Source organism: Schistocerca serialis, chromosome 10, assembly GCF_023864345.2.
Source record: "Schistocerca serialis cubense isolate TAMUIC-IGC-003099 chromosome 10, iqSchSeri2.2, whole genome shotgun sequence".
NCBI lineage: Eukaryota > Metazoa > Arthropoda > Insecta > Orthoptera > Acrididae > Schistocerca > Schistocerca serialis.
The window spans coordinates 63,137,410-63,156,889 of NC_064647.1; the positions used below are offsets into that span (position 1 = coordinate 63,137,410).

The following is a 19,480-nucleotide window of genomic DNA, read 5'->3' on the forward strand; positions in this document are numbered from 1 at the left end:
TCGTAATTAATTAAGCCTCTTCCGCCCGTCCACTGTCCGTACTCCTGCTCTAGACATCTAGCCGGCGCGCGTATATTATGCCGCCGAAATTGGTACTCTCTACTGTGAGAGCGTTAACACCACACTTCCGCACACTACAAGCGCGGGAACCCGTCTACCCCTCCCCGCCCCCCCCCCCCCCGCCCCCCACCACAGCGCTCCGCGCAACAGCTGCCTATCCTACCCAAAGATTTTACAACGCACAAGCACTGCCGTTATCGTTGCTAGTCGATGCGAATAACAATTCTTTTGGCTTTTCCCCAGAGCTTAGACACAGATAAATACAATGAAATGTCAACAGACTTCTACCTAAATGTACACATACATTAAAGCAATGTTCTTACTTATTAAAAGAAAGCATTTAAATTACAAATATTTACATACAATTCAGCAAACAATTTTATATATCGGTGGCAGGTGCCATGCATCCTGCATTTTCGGTGTTACAAGTTGCTCAACAGTTACACGTCAATTCGCCTGCTCACATCTCTGCAGCCGTCATTCACCCCAGTGCTGCACCACGGTTGCCTCAGCACCTGTTTTGGAGAGCGCCGTTTAGCCACGCACGGTATACTTTAATCACAGTAGCATGCGAACAGTTTACACACTTAGCCGTTTCGGAAGTGTTTCCACCCTTAGTCCAAAAGTCAATGATCATGCTTGTTCTGGATGTTTCCCTAGTGCCCCCGACACTTTATATACCCCTCCACTGTCAGTGCTGCCATCTGCCATCTGTGACTGGTTATTACACGTCGACGTCGAACATAGGCAGTGATCACACCAATGTGACTGCACCGTGTATTTATCCCAACTACTGCAGTATGTCACACTGCAGTCATTGGCATTTCGTAACTCCACATGCGCATTAACTTGACGGGGAAGTTTCGATGTATTACGGAATGCTTTCCTCCACGTCAGTTTTCGCTATTATGATTCGACTACATTCCATTACTTTTGTTTTAATTCTGTAGATGAGCCTCTTATAGTCGTTCTTAAAGACACTATCCGTCCAGTTCAACTGGTCTTCAAGATCATTTGGCTTCCCTGACACACTCACAATGTCAGCAGGGAACATACGTAACTCGAAAGACAAGCATTCCGGAAAATATGTCCATGAATCGTATTTTGCCTCCCCAAGTCTGGAGGCTCCATCCGTTGAAAATTATCCTTGTGCATTATTGCATTATTTATTTCTTCTGTACTAAATATTTTGCGTAATATCTACGATCTACATTTTTTGCAAAACATTGATAGTATCACTATTAGTCGTAGAAATTCTGTAACAATGATACAGCATTTTTGTAGTTCGTAAGCTTGTAACTCTCTTGCGCAGTCAGTGTTAACTCTTATCGATGTTTTTGATTTCAGTGTTTCGTCGGCTGCATGATGAAGAACCTCCATGTGGTAAGTCATGCTGCAGTGCCCGCGGCAGGGACGGTAACGATTAAGTGCCGCACGCTGGGTTTAGTCAGTTAACTGGTTAGTTTAGCTCGCTGGCACTTTGAAACTGCTTCGTTGCAGCGTTAGTCACACAGTGCGGTGTGACGTGTAGTTCTGTTTGACGCATGCCAATTATTTTAGTACGTTGACAACTCGCAAGCATAGTTTGTCTTTTAATTCTTTGTTTCTCCCGCTGATTTTGACGATGGTTTTATCCTGTCATACCTGGATTGTCATGTGATGCCCAGGCTAGTCTTGTGACTGTGCTTTGGTGATGTATTGGTGATCATGCATTATTTGGATCGGATGCCCATCTGCCGTTTCATCCAAGGTTTTACCGAGCAGTGACATATTCTACGCCCAATTGTATCTTGGAATTCGTGGCACATTAAGTATTAGTTTCATGTGACCTGAAGATAGCAATGGAGATACTATCGAAGACACTGCTGCCAAAGCAGAGTTACTAAACACACCCTTCCGAAATGCCTTAACAAAAGAAGACGAAGCAAATATTCCAGAATTCGAATCGAGAACAGATGCCGACATGAGTAACGTAGAAATAAATATCCTCGGAGTAGTGAAGCAACTTAAATCACTTAATAAAAGCAAGTCTTCTGGTCCACACTGTATACCAATTAGGTTCCTTTCGGAGTAAGCTGATGTATTATCTCCATACTTAACAATCACATACAACCGTTAGCTCGACGAAAGATCCGTACCCAAAGAATGGAAAGTTACACAGGTCACACCAATATTTAAGAAAGGTAGTACGAGTAATCCACTAAATTACAGGCGCCTATCGTTAACGTCGATTTGCAGCAGGAGTTTTGCATATACATTGTGTTCAAACATTATGAATTACCTCGAAGAAAACTCTCTATTGACACACTGTCAACATGGGTTTAGAAAACATCGTTCCTGTGAAACACAACAGCTCTTTATTCACACAAAGTGTTGAGTGCTATTGACAAGATATTTCAAATCGATTCTGTATTTCTGCATTTCCGGAAGGCTTTTGACACTGTACCACACAAGCAGCCTGTAGCGAAATTGCGTGCTTGTGAAATATCGTCTCAGTTATGTGACTGGATTTGTGATTTCCTGTCAGAGAGGTCACAGTTCGTAGTAATTGACGTAAAGTCATCGAGTAAAACAGAAGTGATTTCAGGTGTTCCCCAAGGTAGTGTTATGGGCTCTTTGGTGTTCATTATCTCTCTAAACGATTTGGGAGACAATCTCAGCAACCGCCTTAGGTTGTTTGCAGATGACGCTGTCGTTTATCGACCAATGAAGTCATCAGAAGATAAAAACAAATTGCAAAACGGTTTAGAAAGGATATCTGAATGGTGCCAATATTGGCAATTGACCCTAAATAACGAAAAGTGTGAGGTCATCCACATGAGTGGTAAAAGGAATTCGTTAAACTTCCGTTACAGGATAAATCAGTCTAATCTAAAAACCGTAAATTCCACTAAATACCTAGGTATTACAACTACGAACAACTTAAATTGCAAGGAACACATAGAAAATGTTGTGGGGAAGGCTAACCAAAGACTGCGTTTTATTGTCAGGACACTTTGGAAATGTAACAGATCTACTAAGGAGACTCCCTACACTATTATTGTCCATCGTCTTTTAGAACACTGCTGCGCGGTATGGGATCTTTACCAGATAGGACTGACGGAGTACATCGAAAAAGTTCAAAGAAGGGCAGCACGTTTTGTATTGTCGCGAAATATGAGAGAGAGTGTCACAGAAATGATACAGGATTTGGGCTGGAAATCATTAAAAGGAAGGCGTTTTTCACTGCGACGGAACTTTGTGCTCCGAATGCGAAAATATTTTGTTGACGCCGACCTACACAGGGAGAAACGACCACCACGATACAATAATGGAAATCAGAGCTCGTACGGAGAGATATAGGTGTTCGTTCTTTCCGCGCGCTATACGACATTGTAATGACAGAGAATTCTGAAGGTGGGTCGATGAACCCTCTTCCAGGCACTTAAATGTGATTTGCAGAGTATCCATGTAGATGTAAATATAGATACACCTCCGAGATATGAAAGCGGTCGTCGTACAGTAAAAGCACAACAAACAGCTGTTGCGGATTTGGACTTCCAATTTTAATCTGTACTATTTTACTATCTCTTATTTCAAATTGTTTGATTGTCCTTCACATTATGTAAAAGTCTTTTAGCTGTGTCTTCCCAACCTATAAGGTTACTCGTATTTATTTGTATAGTTTGTAATGTATGTACGTTTCTTCTTTTGGTTTAATAATGCCGACAAAATGTTTCAGGTGTGAAAAGAAATAGTATTGCACTGAATGTGTGTTAAAGTAGCCAGCAACTCTACAAAATGAAATTTCATAACAGTGGTTAGAAAAACAAACAAAAAAAGGAAATTACACAGAGTGTTTAAAATTATTTGCGAGAAACACCTAGAGGTGACAGATCACGTCATGAGGAACAACTTTCCCAGCAAAGCCACTCGTTGTTTAAGACTGGTGATATCCCTGGGATGTGGTTCTGAGGGGTTCCTATGCCATATGTGTGACAAACGATTACAATATCAGGAAAACTGGGTGATTTATTCAAAAGAAAGAACTTCACGAACTGAGCAAGTCAATGACTTGTTGGTCCGCGTCTGGTCCTTATGTAAGTTGTTATTCAGCCTGGTATTGATTGAGAGAGTTGTTGGATGTGCTACTGAGGGGAACCGCGCCAAATTCTGCTCAGTTGGCGCATTAGACTATCAAATCCCGAGCTGGTTGGCGGGCCTTGTCTCTAACTCTCCAAACGTTGTCAATTGCGGTGAGATCAGGAGACCTTGCTGGTGAAGGTAGTGTTTGTCGAATACGAAGACAAGCGGCAGAAACTCTCCCGTGTGCAGGCGGGCATTATCTTGTTGAAATGTAAGTCCACGATGGCTTGCCATGATGAGCAACATAACGGAGCGAGGAACAGCGTCGAAATACCGCTGTCCTGGAAGGGTGATGCGGGTAACAACCAAAGGAATCCTGCTATGATACGAAATGGCACCCTAGACCATAACTCCTGGTTGTCAGGCCATGTGGAGGGCGACACACAGGATGTCATGAGCGTCTCCAGACGCGTCTTTGTCCTGGACTCTCACTGACTGGAGTAGAATTGTCTTCAGTGACGCTTGGAACTGAGCCCCAAATACCAGAGATGCAGAGATAATCCACAATGGCCTGGTCATGTTTGCGTTTCCCTGAGCTCAGACTGTGTATCCTCGGTGACAAATTCATCTGCACCCTGTTTGTAGGGAGATGCGACTGGTGTCCTGTAACAGGTCAGATGCAGAATGCAATTTGATCAGGTCTAACGGGAGTTAAAAGGTGGAAGAAATACACAGAGGAGCTATACGAGAAATCGTAACAATACTACTGTTTTTTGCACTTCTCTTCTCCAAAGAGCAGAGCGGACTTTTTTAGATACAGCCGAATTAAGTGTGGCTTTTCTTTCCAGTCAATTGTCCCAAAAGGATGGGAATGGCGCAGGGGGAATCCCAGTTCTAAATTAATGGGAGAGAATTTCCAGGTCCAGCATTTACCTATTAACCAAGGAAAACATGCTGAAAATCTAGGTCAGACTCGGAGACTGGGAAAATTTTACTTTATTTCTGTCCCAGACAAAGACTGAATTATTTTGATTGCGTGTGTGTGTATGTGTGTGTGTGTGTGTGTGTGTGTGTGTGTGTCAGCGAGATTGCGAGTGTCTGCACACGGAGTTGATTGACCAAAATGTAAATATCATTATGGAAGAGAAAGATAAAGTAGATGAAGATGGGATAGGCTATATGGCATTGCAGGAAGAGTTAGTCAGAACAGTAAAGACGTAATACATGGCCTCTGGGGCAGACGACAAGGTTCCACACCATTACTGAGATCCTTGTGAGGGCATACCAAGACAAAACTGTTCCACCTGGTATGCAAGAGGCGTGAGACTGGCGAAATACCATCAGACTTCAAGAAGAATGTGATGAATCCATTCCCGAAGCAGGTAGATGCTAACGGATTTGAATATTACCAAACCATTAGTTCGAACCATCAGTTTATTCAGTCATGTCTTAAAACTACTAGCACAAATTATTTACATAAAATTGGAAGAAATGATAAAAAATTACCTCGAGCAAGATCAGGTTAGGTCTCAGTGAAATGTGGGAACATGTGAGGGAACACTAATCCTACATCATATCTCAGATGATAGATTGAAGGAAAGATAAACTTAAGTTTGTAGCCTCTATTAGACAGGGGGCGACCAAGAATTCGGTTCACGGACTGTGCCCTAACTCTCATGCAGTAGCACTCAATCTGGCTGCACACTTTTCTGCCACGCCATACTGTTTGAGTGGGAGGAGGACTAAACTGCCAATGCGACGTACTTAGGTGGCAATGCAGTCACGCTGCAGATAACTTGCTTTCATATTTCTCAACAACATAGATCACAAACGAAACAAATTTTCAGTATCATTTAATTATTTTTGGCACACTTAAGACATTGTAATTTTTATCTCATGTAAATTTACCGACGGATGCGGGAAATTTCACAGATTTTTGTATCCACGTTGTTACGTAATCGTAAATTGTTTAGTTTTATAATCGTAAAAAGGTTACCTTCCATTAGGAATGTGGGTGCAAACAACGGCTGTGATATGACTTTCAAATGATATAACACAGCAATCAGTTGTCCTTTTCTTTCAGGTTTTATTATGCAGATCTAGATTTGTAGTCTTGAACGAACTGAAACAGGAGCCCGAACAACAGGAGACTGACGTAGTAGGACATGCATTGATACTATGAAATAGTCCTTTTATAATGGCTAGGCACTAGCCGAAATCTAGATTTGCCTAACAGAATCTGAAAGAAAAGGACGACCGATTGCTGTGCGCTGGCATTTGAAAACTGTATAAAGGCCTTTCACACATATATGTTCATCGAAATATTTTAGCACTTTTGCAAGCACATTATGGAGACGTGTAAACCCTACCTGAGGAGAACTACAGTTTTAACGTGAAAGAATTTGTCTGTAAGATGGGAAGTACAAAGCAGATCAGTCAGTTCCATCTGAATACGCACAGTGGCACTTTGAACTGAATCAGCAAATAGTCTTGAAAACAGCCTGACAACAGATTTGAAATTAGCAGCTTCTACAAAACGTTTAGAAAACTATCCTTGTGATTCTTTCAAGGCCACAATGAATTCTTAGGACTTCCCGTTTTATTTAACAATAGTGAGCTTGGGCAACTAGACTGTGTTCTTCCTCTCAATTTGTCCCTTCTACTATGTTCAAATGTGTGTGAATTCCTAAGGGACCAAACTGCTGAAGTCATCGGTCCCTACACTTACACACTACGTAAAGTAAGTTAAACTAACCTTTGCTAAGAACAACACACACTCCCATGCCCGAGGGAGGATTCCAACCTCCGGTGGGAGGGATCGCGCAATCCGTGACATGGCGCCTCAAATCACGCGGCCACTCCCCGCGGCTTTCTATAATGTGATTTTCTTTTTAAATAAATCCCCATCAGATCAGTGGTTCTCGTCTTGCAGTGTCTTACTGTGGACAGTAGACAGTCTGGTCCACTCAAGATGCAAGGGGTGCAACGCATTACGGATTTTCTAATTTTCGTTCCTGTACTCGATTCTGTATTCGATTTTAAGTATCTTGGAAGCTTGATAGACACCGACTGGAAGTGCACCACAGAAATTAAAACAAGGATAGCAATGGCAAAAGAGGCGTTTTATAAGAAAAGGAGAATCTTCTGCAGCGGTCTGGACAGAGAATTCAGAAAGAGACTCATAAAATGTTTTGTATGGAGTGTTCTTCTATATGGCGCTGAAACATGGACTATGAGGAAAAAAGACAGAGAAAGGCTGGAGGCTTTTGAGATCTGGACATGGCGGAAGATGGAAAGAATAAGCTGGATGGACAGAGTAAAAAATGAAGAGGTACTGAGAAGAGTAGGAGAGAAAAGACAGTTACTAGATGTAATAAAGAGAAGAAAAAGAAATTGGATTGGGCATACATTAAGAAAGAATGACGGACTGATAAAAACAGTTTTAGAAGGTTATGTAGAAGGGAAAAGGAAGCGAGGAAGGAAGAGATTCCAGATACTGAATGACATGATGGACGGTACAACATACAGCAGCCTTAAGAAGTAAGCAATGGATCGCAGAAAATGGAGAGGGAAAGGACCTGCTAATATAGCAGATAACTGATGAAGATGACTCGATTTTCCTTCATAAAATCGAGAATAGCGGATATTAAATCAAAAAATCGTTCCAGACATTAACCAACGTACTTTGCAGTAATACGAGTCCTGTCTAAAAAGTGTCCAACCTTTGGCCAGAAAAAATATTTCGAATACCTGGCGGGGCTGGGACCCTTAATCCCCTTCAAAGTAGGCCCCTTTTGCTTGCACACACAATTAGGTCACCGATCCTTCCACTGCGGGAAACACCTCTGGAAGTTCTAGTATGAAAGTTTAGCACAGCTTTGCCACAGAAACAGGAAAGCGGTCGAAGACGTTCGTCTTCTGGTCGGCTCCTGATCGTTGTCAGAAGGAGGCTAATTTTTTGACTACGCAAAGGCTTCTATTATTCGGAAAAGAACAACCCGGATTTCTTTACGTAATCAGTGTGAATTTTATAATTACCTAAGGGATCTTTAACAATGAACAATAAAAATTGCATTTGCACATGAAATCATTAATGAATGAGTTGTATAGAAGACAAGGAGCGGCCTTCTGTCTCCGACCAGGAAGCTGCAGTATTCCCTGCTGTAGTAAAGGCTGTTTGACATTTATAAAAATAATATGACAGGGAGGTAAAAAAAAATAAAGGAAAAGAATAGAATAAGAAATCTGGTAAACACTAAATATATTCAAACAATTCTCACATGCAATTAGGGCTTATTTATAAACAGCATAACTTAAATAAATACTTTTCTAACTGTATGGTGCGATCAGATTTCAGCCTGTCCTGTGCTAGCTCCTTGGTTCACGTTTTTATCACAAATTACAGTCATTACTTTTCTCCTTTCTTCAAGACAATTCTTGCACCGTTCAACACCTTCACAACAATAACTCGACGGTTTACAGTTTCGAACATAAATTAGTCGAATTTTATTAATTAATAATGTTGTCTGCACGCTGGCAAGACCGCTCACTTTTATGGCTTAAAGACGACCTTCTTTACGCTTTCACATTACAAGCAGAAGTACCATAAAATCTTGAAACGTCCCTTTAGAAAAATTATTGAATTACTGTGCTGATAAATCTCTTACATTATTTGATTTTCAAACAGCTGAGCAGAACTGAACGTAATCAGACATTTTGCTCTTTACCTATTCTGATCAACACTAAACTGACAGTCCGGAACCGCGCGACTGCTACGGTCGCAGGTTCGAATCCTGCCTCGGCCATGGATGTGTGTGATGTCCTTAGGTTAGTTAGGTTTAAGTAGTTCTAAGTTCTAGGGGACTGATGACCACAGATGTTAAGTCCCACAGTGCTCAGAGCCATTTTAACCATTTTTTTTAATAAAAAACAAATGTCTTTCAAAGAATAAGTCTCATCTCATAAGTTTATCATTTAATATAGAGATAGATGAATGCCTTTCCAAGGGTACTCACAGCTTTCATACGACGGAAATCCCAATAATATTACAAAGTCTTCTTTTGGAGTCGTGTTCAGCTCCGTCATCATGTTTCGCATTCTCTCTTCTGTGCTTTCAAAACGGGATCCTTTCAGTAGCGTCTTCAATTTTGGAAACAACCATAAGTTGCAAGAAGCCATGTCTGGAGAGTAGGGAGGTTGGTGAACGGCTGTAATTCCATGTTTGGCCAATAAATTTTGGATCAAGTGCTATGAATGTGCGGGGGCGTTGTCCTGCTGCAGTTGCCAGTTTTTCGCCGTCCACGTGTCTCGTCTTTTGCGCCGAACTGCGTCACGGAGTCGCCGGAGAACATCTTGTTAGTAGTCCTTTGTCAATGTTTGCCCTTACGGTGCGTATTCGTGATGCACAATTCCACAGACGTCAAAGAAGACAGTCAGCATCACCTTGAGTTTGCTTCGCACCTGCCACACTTTCTTCGGCCTTGTAGACTCGGGATGTTTCCATTGCGACGACTGTCTTTTTGTTTCTGAGTCGTACCCGTACACCCGTGACTCATCTCCAGTTATGACGGTGTTCAGAAACCCAGGATCAGTGTTCGTGGTGGCCAGAAGGTCATGTGCAACGTCAAAACTGAGGTCTTTTTGTTTCGGCGATAACAACCTGGGCACGAATTTTTCAGCCACTCGGTGCATGTTCAAATCATCACGCAAAATTGCATGTGCAGAATCTTTACTCACTCCAACCTCTCGGGCAATCTCCCAAATGGTCAAACGACGATCTGCCAGTACCAAATTTTGCACCCTCTCAACAACAACTGCACTCCGAGCAGTTTGGGCCCCCCATAACGCTGGTTACTTTCCGCTGATATGGGGCCATTTTCGAAACAGTTGAACCACACTTTAATTTGTGTTACACCCATCGCATCTTCTCCAAACACCTGCTGAATCTTACGAATTGTTTCGCTTTGAGAATCACCAAACTTCTGGCAAAATGTGATTCAGTACCTTTGCTCAACACGTTCAGTCATCTTGAAGGAACCGGTAATCCGACGAACGCGTTGTGTAGCACCCCACGCAGCGGCCGACAGACAGTGACGGACGCGCTGGAAGGCGAGGACAAAATTCATGCATGCGCACAAAGGTCTCTTCCTTTACTGAGGTACAGTGGCGCAGCGCTATCGTCTTTATTTTGCGCGGGAATATCAAAGGTCGGATACTTTTTAGGCAGGCCTCGTATATATAGTCAAAATTTCAAACTCAAAAGTTTGGTTCCGTTACAAGTGGCAGTAGGATAATGCTTGCGAATCCACGTTATTCCAGAATGAGATTTTCACTCTGCAGCGGAGTGTGCGCTGATATGAAACTTCCTGGCAGATTAAAACTGTGTGCCCGACCGAGACTCGAACTCGGGACCTTTGCTTTCGCGGCCAAGTGCTCTACCATCTTTTTTTTTTTTTTTTTTTTGTTTATTTTTTTTTAGGGCCTCCCATCTCCCCTTCTAGCCCTTCCATTCGCTCTCCATCATGCGCCTTCTTCGGCGAGCTTCAGTGCCCCACTTTTGATGTTGTTGTTGTTTTTAATGGTTTATGAAACTAAATTGCCTCTTGAAGACAATGTAAGAAAATTGTAAATAGTAATCCGAATTGATTACGGTGAAAATAACTCTCTCTATAATACTATTGACTGCATTAACAGAACGGAAAATATTCTTCCATTAGAATTTAAACAAAAGTGAGAGAGAAGCAAAAATAAAAAGTAAGATAGGAAATTAAACTTCTTCAGTGATGCACGTCTTTTGCATGAGAATAGTTTTTCCTTACTATTCTTGTGCTGTGGCATGACTCCTGTTACTTCGTGGGAAAACATGCTTTTTCGGGGTTCTGTTGAGGCCTTCACGGCTACCGTATCGGTCCCGGGGCACACGAAGTCCCCACCGTACTTCACCCTCAACAGCAATCCCCTACTTTCGCAGTCTGTCTTGTTCGGTCGATTTCATATTATTTAGGTATTAACCGATGCCTTGTTTCTGAAACAAAATTTGCATCATATTTCCGAACTTCTTTTTATGGTCTTTGTTCCGGTATATTTTGAAGTATTCGTCTTTCATATATTCTCGATATTCTCGTAGATTATCATTGCCTTTGTTGTTAACAACATAATTGACAAAATTTCCGAATAGCCACAAGATGACATTGTTTTTTTGTGGTGGAAAGGAAATTTCTTCTGGGAAGAGTATATCGTTTAATGTGATTTCTCTTCCATCGGTCCGTTTGAGAAAAGCGACTTGCAATACAATGTCATTCCAAATATTCTTGTATCCATTACAGATGAAGCGATGCTTTAAGGAGTCCAAATTGTGACATTTTGGGCACACATTGGTTGTTTGTAGTCCTATTGAATACAGTTTTTCATTGGTACTAATAATGTCGTTGACAACTTTGTACCATGACGCTTGCACTTCCGTAGTCAGTGTTTTGTTATTTATATTTGCCCATATTTTTTCCCAGTTTTTGTTTGGATACTTCAGCTCCATTTTATTTTGGTTTTCGCGTGATCGTAACTTCTCTACTATATATTTACTTGTCCTCTTATTTTTGTCTGTTAAAATGCATGTCAAGTAGCTTAATTCTACATAAAAATCCTTAATATGCCTCAGGTTGTAATTTATGTTGTGAACATCTACTGGCGGCTGCATGCTTCCGGGTTTGAGAAGGTCAAATAGAGCGGCAGTTATGCTGTTCGGCTGTGTTTCTATAAGTTTCAGCGTTCTTTTAATGAAGAGGGCAGTGTTTTTCCTCCGAAGGTCTGTCAGCCCTAGGCCTCCGTTTTCGGGTCTCGATGTAGTCGTTCCTACTGCTACTCTAAAAATATGGCCCTTCCATACGTATCGACAGATTGTGCTCATTATAGATTTCACTATGTCTGGAGGTGTGGGTAAGATCTGAGCGACATATGCAGCTTTCGAAAGAACTGCACAGTTGATTAGTTTAATTCTTTGCTTGATATTTAAGTCTCTCGTTTCATGCAGTATTAAGCTGCCTCTGATTTTTCCTAACACCTGTTTCCAATTAGCTGCCGTCGTTCTTAATGGGCAACTGTAAAAAGTTATGCCCAAAGCAGTGTGACGGTCCACCCTGCTTGCCCACGGTAGCTGCACATTGTCAAGACCATGTAAATTTAAAAAGGAACTTTTCGTTTCATTTATCCTCGCACCAGTTGCCGTGCAATAAAGCAATAACTTGTCTGTTAGCTGGGCACAGTCATCATCGTTCCTTACTAGAACCCCCACATCGTCAGCGTATGCATTTGTAACCGTCTTCAGCCCAGCTATTGTTATGCCTTCTAAGGTTGTGTTCAAAAGCCGTAAAAGGGGTTCCAGAGAAACCACATAAAACAACATGGACAAAGGACTTCCCTGAGGAACTCCACTAGATATCAATACTTCATTAGTATATTGTCCATTGATCGAGATTTTGGTTCGTATGCCTCTGACGATGTTCATTAAAACCGCTAAGTTGCCATCATTGAAACCTATGTGTTTCAAGATGCTGAACAGATATCCGTAGTTGACTCTGTCAAACGCTTTAGCAAAATCAATGAAGGCAATGCCTCCATCCGCTGACGATGATGAGAAAATAGAAATAATGTCTCGATATTCACATACAGACTTAAAAATGGTACGTCGAGGGAGACACGTCTGGTGGCATCCAATGACTGTTCCTAAAATCGGTACCATTCGTTCTTTAATTACACGCGCAACTACCTTGTAATCTGAGTTCATCAGACTGATCGGCCTCATTTTAGTAATATCTTTCGTGTCCGTACTCCTTCCCTTTGGAAGTAGTACAGTTACACTTTCCTTGAAAGCAGCAGGAATTGCCTCTCCCCTCAAGACGTCATTAACTACTTCCGTGAATTGGGAACCTATGAGGTGCCAAAAGGTCCTATAAAACTCCACAGGCAGACCGCCTGGGCCGGGAGACTTACATGAAGGTGAAGATTTGAGTATATCAAAAACCTCGTCATTCGTAATTTCTACAGTTAAACCTCTGTTCTCCTCCTCTGTAACAACTGCCTCTATTCCGGAGTTCTGTAAAAACTCTTGTACTGAGTTGTCGTCAGTAGCATTTCCAGAATATAATTGCTGAAAAAATCTATGTGCTTCAGTTAAGATATCCCTTTGTTCTGTCAGGACTCTGTTATCTTACGTTTTGAGGCTGGCAATAAAATTTCTTCTTCTGTTTTTTGTGTGTTGTATCAAGTGGTAGATGGAGGTGTTTTCTGCCTCCACCGTCGTCCTAGTGTGTGATTTGACTTGTAATCCCTCCAAATGTACCCTCTTGATACTTATAATTTTGGCTTTAACGTTTTTAATATTGATAAAGACGTCTTGAGACATTGGTTGGTCGTAAAGGTCTCTTAAGCAAGAGTAGTAAAACTCCATTGTGTGTCTTGACCACATTGCCCTTTCCTTGGCGTAAGATATCAGCGCTGCCCTTATCTTTTTCTTAGCGGCCATAGTCCACCATTCAATAGTTGTTCTATATTTAGTACGCATCCTTAACACAGACTGCCAAGTTTCTTGCATCTTGAAAGCTAGAGCGTTTTCAGAGAGGGTATTGATATTTAATTTCCATAGTGGCCGACCCCAATATGTCTTTTGCCTGGTTAATTTGATGCTGCACCTCACTCCGAGGTGGTCAGAGAAGGCAGCTGGTATCACCTCGATACTACTGACTTTAGTGCCTAAAGTGGGGGTGACATATATTCTGTCGATTCTGCTCTGTGTAGCACCAGTGATATATGTGAAGCGAACCAGCGTCGGATATTTTATTTCCCATGCGTCAATCCACTTCATGTTGGTGACCAAAGCCTGCAGTTCTTGCGAGAAGTTAAAAGTTGGTCGCTGATCCTTTTTATTTAAAACGCAATTAAAATCTCCACCAATGACAATTTCTGCAGGGTTTTCTTGGAGTAGAGATAAAATGTCACTTTTAAAAAAGGCTGCCCTCTCACGTCTCGCATTGTTGTCTGAAGGTGCGTATAGGTTTATAAAAGTGGTGTTAAAAATTTTGCAGCTAATTCCCCTCCCCGACTCTAAAAGGCACACGTTTGTCATCTCGATCCCTTCTTTAGCAAGGATGGCTGTTCCACACGCGTTTTCTGGTGCCACATTCAACACCTCTTTGTACCCTGAAACATACAATTCTTTGACATTAACTTCCTGCAGGAAGGCGACATCTGTATCTGACTGATACAGAAAGTCCTTCAGTGCAGCTACCTTTGCTTGACTCTGAATTTTATTTATGTTTAAGGTGGTCACGTTATATGTATGTTCCACTGTGAGACGCTACGAGACAGTAGACAGAGGACACGGTATTGGAACCGCGTACAATAACTTCAGGTTAGATATATATAGTGTTATTTTATTTTACTTTTATTCCATTGACGGTTTTCCTTCTTTTTTTCTTTTTTGTTTCTTTCTTCTTAGAGTTCGGTGTGGCAATTTTTAATAAAAAAATTCTTCCTCAAAATCCCCTTCCTCCCCCATTTCATCGGTCTGATCCTCCTTTTCGTCCGCCCAGTTAAATCGTGGCTCGGTGATGTCGTGTCCATGTCCTTGTCCAAGTCTGGTTTCATTGTCCATATCTGATGCCGTATTGTCATGCAAGGGTTCATATGTTCCGGGTGGCGTGTCAGCCCGTTCTGGTCCCTTGTTCCGATCCGAAGACTCGCCGACCACTTCCTTTTGTGTATCTTCGTCCTTTCTTTCGGTCTCCTGTATCTTCCTCAGCCGCTCTCTTAAAGGAGGGGCCAAATTCTCTGCAGCTTGATGTGCTCTGCGTCTCTTTTTATTTTTTGATGATTTCGGTGAAATCGTCGGTGAAACCTTTGGTGAACTTCCCGGCGACTCCATGGAAGGTCGAGGAGAAGTCACCTGTCCCGCCTTCGTGGTGGAAGATTTTTGAGCTCCGTTAATTTCGGAGTCGGCAGTTGCTGCTGTTTCTACGACGCGTGAGACGGGTGGTGTCATTGGTTCGTCTTCTTGCGCCCCTCCATTTCTTTTGACGTTTCCTGAACCTGTCCGTGGTGTCCTATCATCTGTGTGGTTGTCAGTTTTCTGTTGTATCACTGCCTCTTTATGTCCATCTACTGTAGTTCCCTCTGGGATGTTGGCCTTTTCGTGTGTAACTACCGCTTCGCACTCTGCCATATCTACATCAGGTATGATCGATGAAGTTGGTCGCTCGTTGGAAGAGTTGTCAGACTCAGAGGGCAAGCGCGGTGCGTCCTCAGTGACGTCATTACTGGCCAGATTCTGATTGTCATAGGTAGTCAACTCCGCGGTGCTTCCCGTTTCCGTGCGCGCGTCGGAAGGTCCCGCCTGCTCTGCCATATTCTGTTGATTGGGGGCCCGGCTAGCTGCCACGGCAGCGTACGTCACTTGCATGCTAACAACTTGTCCTGGGACAGCCGCCTCGTTAGTCGGTAACTGAGGAACACGCCTTCTACTGCACTCACTTCTGACGTGCCCTGGGGCGTTACATAACGCACAAGTCCGTGGCTGCCCATCATAAATTATGAGAGCGCGATGGCCACAAATATTCAAGTAAGATGGGATATGTCGTAAGAGCTCAATCTTAATCTGTCTAACTCCATTCAAAACCGGAAACATGTATTGCTCCGACCATTTTTCTGCAATATTAGATATAACCCTACCATAGGGCTGAAGAGCAGCATTGATTGCTCCGGCAGGGACCTCGAACGGCAGTTCGAAAACTCTCACTGTTCGAATACCTAGCCCAGCATGGGAAACAAGAACGTCACTAACGGTTCCGTCTGCATGATTAAATTTCATTTTGCCACCACACTTGTCAACTATCGAGGAGCACAAGTCAGAGGAAATCAATTTCAAAAAGACAGAATTGGAAACAAAAGAAAGATGAACGCCAATAATTTCGTCTCCCGTGATCTTAACTGTTTCTGAAAGCCATCTTTTGATCTCAAAGGCCTTTGGTCTTTTACAGGTCCAATCAAAAGCGAATCTAACCGTATCTCTTCTTTCACAGTTAATTTCGTTCATTTTGTCATTTTATATCACTGAAAGATGCAAAGTAAACAAGGAGCTCTACTGACCTTCGTAACAGCCACACAGCCGCTGTTTACGCCAGCCCTCCTAGCGCTGCCGCCACACGTCCGTCCGGCTCGGAGGCCGAGCAGCGAATTGCCATCTGAGCTACCGAAGCACGACTTACGGCCGGTCCTCACAGCTCTACTTCTGGGAGTATCTCGTCTCCTACCTTCCAAACTTTACAGAAGCTCTCTCTCGGTCGGGCACACAGTTTTAATCTGCCAGGAAGTTTCACGTTATTATTTGTACTATCAATTCCTGCACATTCTCCATGCCTGCACATTTACTGCAAAGTGCTTCTCGACGAGCCCCATCTGTCGATCGTTGTAATTTTGTACTCTTTCATTATCAACTAAATCTTTAAACACGTTCTACATGAAGTTGAAATGTCGTTTCATAGCAGATTAGAGGTACTGTCGATTATGCAATTGCATAATTGATATTGAGAATGTTTAGCCCTCTCTTCTGTCATTCCTATTCATTTTTGAGGGCTTCTCACGATAGACCGCTACAGTGCCTCTTTTTGTGCAGAAAGCCACTAGATTTGCATCTCCAGTTGAAACGACAGACCTGGACCCTGGACCCCTCCATGCGCTCATCGCCCACTCACGGACAGACCAGCTCAGCAGACGGGTCGGCAGACCGAGCAAATGTGAGACAGGCAGAGCCTCGGTCCCCACGTGACCTACGGTACACATAGGGCTCCCAGTCCTTTGTTAGACAAAGAATTTGACTGCATTGACTGGAATACATTCTTTGATATTCTAACCGTAGCAGAGATAATAATATAAAGGGATACAAAAGTTGTCTACACGTTCCACAGATATCAAACGGCTGTTACAAGCGCCGAAAGAGATCAGGAGGAATCGGTAGTTGAGATGGGAATGAGATGTAGCTGCAGCATATCTGTACACTGAGGAAACTAACAGGAAATTCGTAAAAAGGAATAAAATTTCTGGAAGAAGGTATAAAAACTTTGAGGCTGACGATGACACTGCAGTTCTGTCTGAGACGAAAAAGGACTTGGAAGATTAGCTGACTCCAGCAGGTGTCTGGCATAGTGGTTCTAAGAGGAACATCAATAAATGTAAAACGGGGGTAGACGAGTTGAATCCAGCAATGCTGGTTGAATTAGATTAGGAAATCAAACACCAAAAGTAGTTTATGAATTTTGCTATTTAGGCAGCAAGATAACTGAGGCCGGCCGAAGTAGAAAGGACATAACATACGACATTGTCGATAGCAAGGGAAGTATTTCAAGGAAAGAGAAATTTTTTAACACAGAAGATAAATTTAAGTGGTGCGAAGTCTTTTCTGAAAGTATTTGGTTGGAGTGAACCTTTATATCAAGGTCGTATGTCATCGATGAACAGGTAAGAATAGAATAGCAACTTTTCAAAATGTGATGCGACAGAAGAATGTTTAAGATATGATCAGTAGATGGGTTGCGTTATTGAATCTAAATGGGGAGGAAAGAAATTTATGGGACAACTTGACTGAAATTGAGGTCTGGTTTGTAGGACGCTTCCTGAGGCACCAACAATAATAAATTTGTGAATGGGGGGAGGTATGAGGCCGGGGGTGTGTGGGGGGAGGGGGCGGAGGGAGAGGGGGAAGGGATTCGAAGAGGTAAATCAAAGCTTGAGTACAGCAAACATCTGTAGATATGTGGAGACGAAGATACTTACACGAGACAGGCTAGTATGGAGAGCTGCATCAAACGACATTTCAGACTGAGTCCGACAACAACAGCAGCAGCATACAGACCTCGCAAGCGGACGCAGCTAACTGACGAGTAAGTTGGTGTTTCCGACTAATGCACTCCGTCCGGATATCTCCAAAATATGCGATGAGTAAACGGAAAAAAACGCTCAATTAACAGAAGACAGTGAAGCGACTTCCGCACTTTGTACGCCGCTATACGTTGCGTCTGCTTTATCTCTCAGAATATTACTGAGTCTGTGATCAGAAGATAAATTATATTTTCATACGCCGACGGAAAAAATTGAGAGTAATGAAATTTGGGGAATACATTTGTCCAGGTAACATATTGCAAGATCACAGGTTAGTGTTAGTACGAGGTAAGCTATTGCACTTGTGAAATGTTGGTACATTAATAACCGGTCTAGCATCCAGAATGTTGAATGTAAGCATGCCAACGTGCATACATTGTACTATACAGGTGCCAGATGTCAGTCTGAGGGTTGGAGTCCCATGCCTGTTGCGTTTGGTCGGCCAGTACAGAGACGGTTAATGCTGGCTGTCGATGACGCTGGAGTTGTAGTCCGACAATGTCCCATACGTGATCGATTGGACAGATCTGACGATCGAGCGGGCCACAAACCCTTGGAAAGAGTTGTTGTTGTTGTTGTTGTTGTGGTCTTCAGTCCTGAGACTGGTTTGATGCAGCTCTCCATGCTACTCTATCCTGTGCAGCTTCTTCATCTCCCAGTACCTACTGCAACCTACATCCTTCTGAATCTGCTTAGTGTATTCATCTCTTGGTCTCCCTCTACGATTTTTACCCTTCACGCTGCCCTCCAATACTAAATTGGTGATTCCTTGATGCCTCAGAACATGTCCTACCAACCGATCCCATCTTCTAGTCAAGTTGTGCCACAAACTTCTGTTCTCCCCAATCCTATTCAGTACCTCCTCATTAGTTACGTGATCTTCCCATCTAATCTTCAGCATTCTTCTGTAGCACCACATTTCGAAAGCTTCTATTCTCTTCTTGTCCAAACTATTTATCGTCCATGTTTCACTTACATGCATGGATACACTCCATACAAATACTTTCAGAAATGACTTCCTGACACTTAAATCTATACTCGATGTTAACAAATTTCTCTTCTTCAGAAACGCTTTCCTTGCCATTGCCAGTCTACATTTTATACCCTCTCTACTTCGACCATCATCAGTTATTTTGCTCCCCAAATAGCAAAACTCCTTCACTACTTTAAGTGTCTCATTTTCTAATCTGATTCCCTCAGCATCACTCGACTTAATTCGACTACATTCCATTATCCTCGTTTTGCTTTTGTTGCTGTTCATCTTATATCCTCCTTCCGAGACACTATTCATTCCGTTCAACTGCTCTTCCAAGTCCTTTGCTGTCTCTGACAGAATTACAATGTCATCGGCAAACCTCAAAGTTTTTATTTCTTCTCCATGGATTTTAATACCTACTCCGAATTTTTCTTTTGTTTCCTTTACTGCTTGCTC

General features: G+C 42.5%; 1 protein-coding gene across 1 annotated transcript in view; it reads left to right on the forward strand.

Moving 5' to 3' along the window:
• Positions 1-19,480, forward strand: part of LOC126425067 (uncharacterized) — a 100,779-nt gene that overhangs the window by 51,042 nt on the left and 30,257 nt on the right. The window contains exon 4 of the mRNA XM_050087977.1: positions 1,408-1,443. Within this exon, the coding sequence (XP_049943934.1) occupies positions 1,408-1,443 (36 nt within the window). The remainder of the gene's footprint in view (positions 1-1,407; positions 1,444-19,480) is intronic.